The following is a 1,692-nucleotide window of genomic DNA, read 5'->3' on the forward strand; positions in this document are numbered from 1 at the left end:
TTAAAACCCAGCCATAATTTTTTTTAAACGGTATCTTAAAACTGAAGGAAAACAAAAATTGGCACATCCGTTAATAGACATGTTTACAGAGTAAAAATTTCTGATCCAGATTTCACTCCAGTCCAGAAACAGAATAGATTGGCATTCATTCTTGCACACCTAACCCCAGGAACTCTCCCCACCACATTTCAACTCTGAGTATCCCCTCTCCCTGTATTCTCGGACTCTTGCCCTTCTCACCTTTTGAGAAAAGACTGAGTCTTACCGGAGTGTTGGCCACTTAACTCCGATGTTTTTGAGAAGGAGGGAAGCAAGAACCTTTTTTTTTTTTCTCAGTTCTTTTATCATACTCTCAAAGTAAAAGCTTTGAGAGTACACTGTTATGGGGCGCCTGGCTGGCTCAGTCTGTAGACAGTGTGACTCTTGATCTCAGGATTGGGAGTTCGATCCCCACATTGGGTGTAGCAGTCACTTAAAAGTAAAATCTTTTAACAGTAAAAAAATAAATAGACCTTGAAACTCCGTACAGTTTCCAGTGATGCCTCATTTAAGGCAGGTAATAATAGTTGACAGAAAATTGAACATAGTACGCTGTTTATGTGGAAACCTAATCATTTATTAATTTGGTTTTTTTTTTAATCTAATGAGGTCTATTACTAGAGTACTCCATTTCCTAACTTTAAAATTTATTTTAAGGGTGCATGATGCCTGGCTGTCAAAGCACCTTGGGATAGACCGAAAATCGCAAACCATGCCAGCTCTGCGAAACAGATCAGGAGTAATGCAGGCCCGACTTCAGCATCTTAGTAGCCTGGAAAGTTCCTTTACACTTAATCACAGTAAGTGAAAACATGGGTAGGATACCCATTTGAAACATACACGTAATGCTGTGTAACCTTAAAGCAATTCTAGCTTAAATCACCAGTACGACTGGAAATGACTTTACATTCGTGGACATTTCTGCGTGCCTCTGTGCTTATATACAATCCTTTCATCATACATGGATATCTAATAACATATACATGGNTGAAAAACCACCACTAGTTCAGTATTAAAGAAATGAACTTTTTCTCACTGAATTGCTGTTCTCATCATATTATTTTACACCGGACATCCTTCATTCCTACTCTTAAACTTCAGTACAAATAGGGACATCTTTTCTTTTTTTTAAAGGATTTTTTTTTTAAGCTTATTTATTTTGAGAGAGAGCATGAACAGGGGAAGGGCAGAGAGAGAGGGAGAGAGAGAGAATCCCAGGCAAGCTCTGCACCCTCCGCATGGAAAATAGCATCTTAATAACATGGTATATGTAAAATCTGTTTAGTATATCTAATGTCTGTTCATTCAGTGATTTTTAAGTGATCGCACATCCTGGGCTGGCTGCAGAAATCAATGAACGGTAAATAAATCCTGTTTTGACAAAGGTCGATTTCACACGGGTTGGACTCTTGACGGGGAGGACCCGTCGGGGAGAGAAATGTTGCCCAGCTGGGGAAGCCAGCGGGTTCTGTACATGGAAGCGATCCTCTGAAGAGCAAAGAGTAATGAAAAGTCCAAGAACATACTTTGGTTTCCATGCAACCCTCTGGAGGTCGCAGGCAAGCAAGCGAGCGGCACTGGCTTCGTAATAAGGACTGATAATAAAAACAAATGCCCTGAGCAGATGGATCCTGAGCTAATAATAAAATCAAG

The 1,692-nt window shown here is 40.0% G+C and overlaps 1 protein-coding gene across 1 annotated transcript in view; it reads left to right on the forward strand.

Moving 5' to 3' along the window:
- DOCK11 (dedicator of cytokinesis 11) overlaps positions 1–1,692 on the forward strand; it is a 147,138-nt gene that overhangs the window by 90,181 nt on the left and 55,265 nt on the right. The window contains exon 37 of the mRNA XM_077771917.1: positions 697–839. Within this exon, the coding sequence (XP_077628043.1) occupies positions 697–839 (143 nt within the window). The remainder of the gene's footprint in view (positions 1–696; positions 840–1,692) is intronic.

The sequence above is a fragment of the Crocuta crocuta genome, unplaced genomic scaffold (genome assembly GCF_008692635.1).
Source record: "Crocuta crocuta isolate KB4526 unplaced genomic scaffold, BGI_CrCroc_1.0 scaffold1269, whole genome shotgun sequence".
Classification (NCBI taxonomy): domain Eukaryota; kingdom Metazoa; phylum Chordata; class Mammalia; order Carnivora; family Hyaenidae; genus Crocuta; species Crocuta crocuta.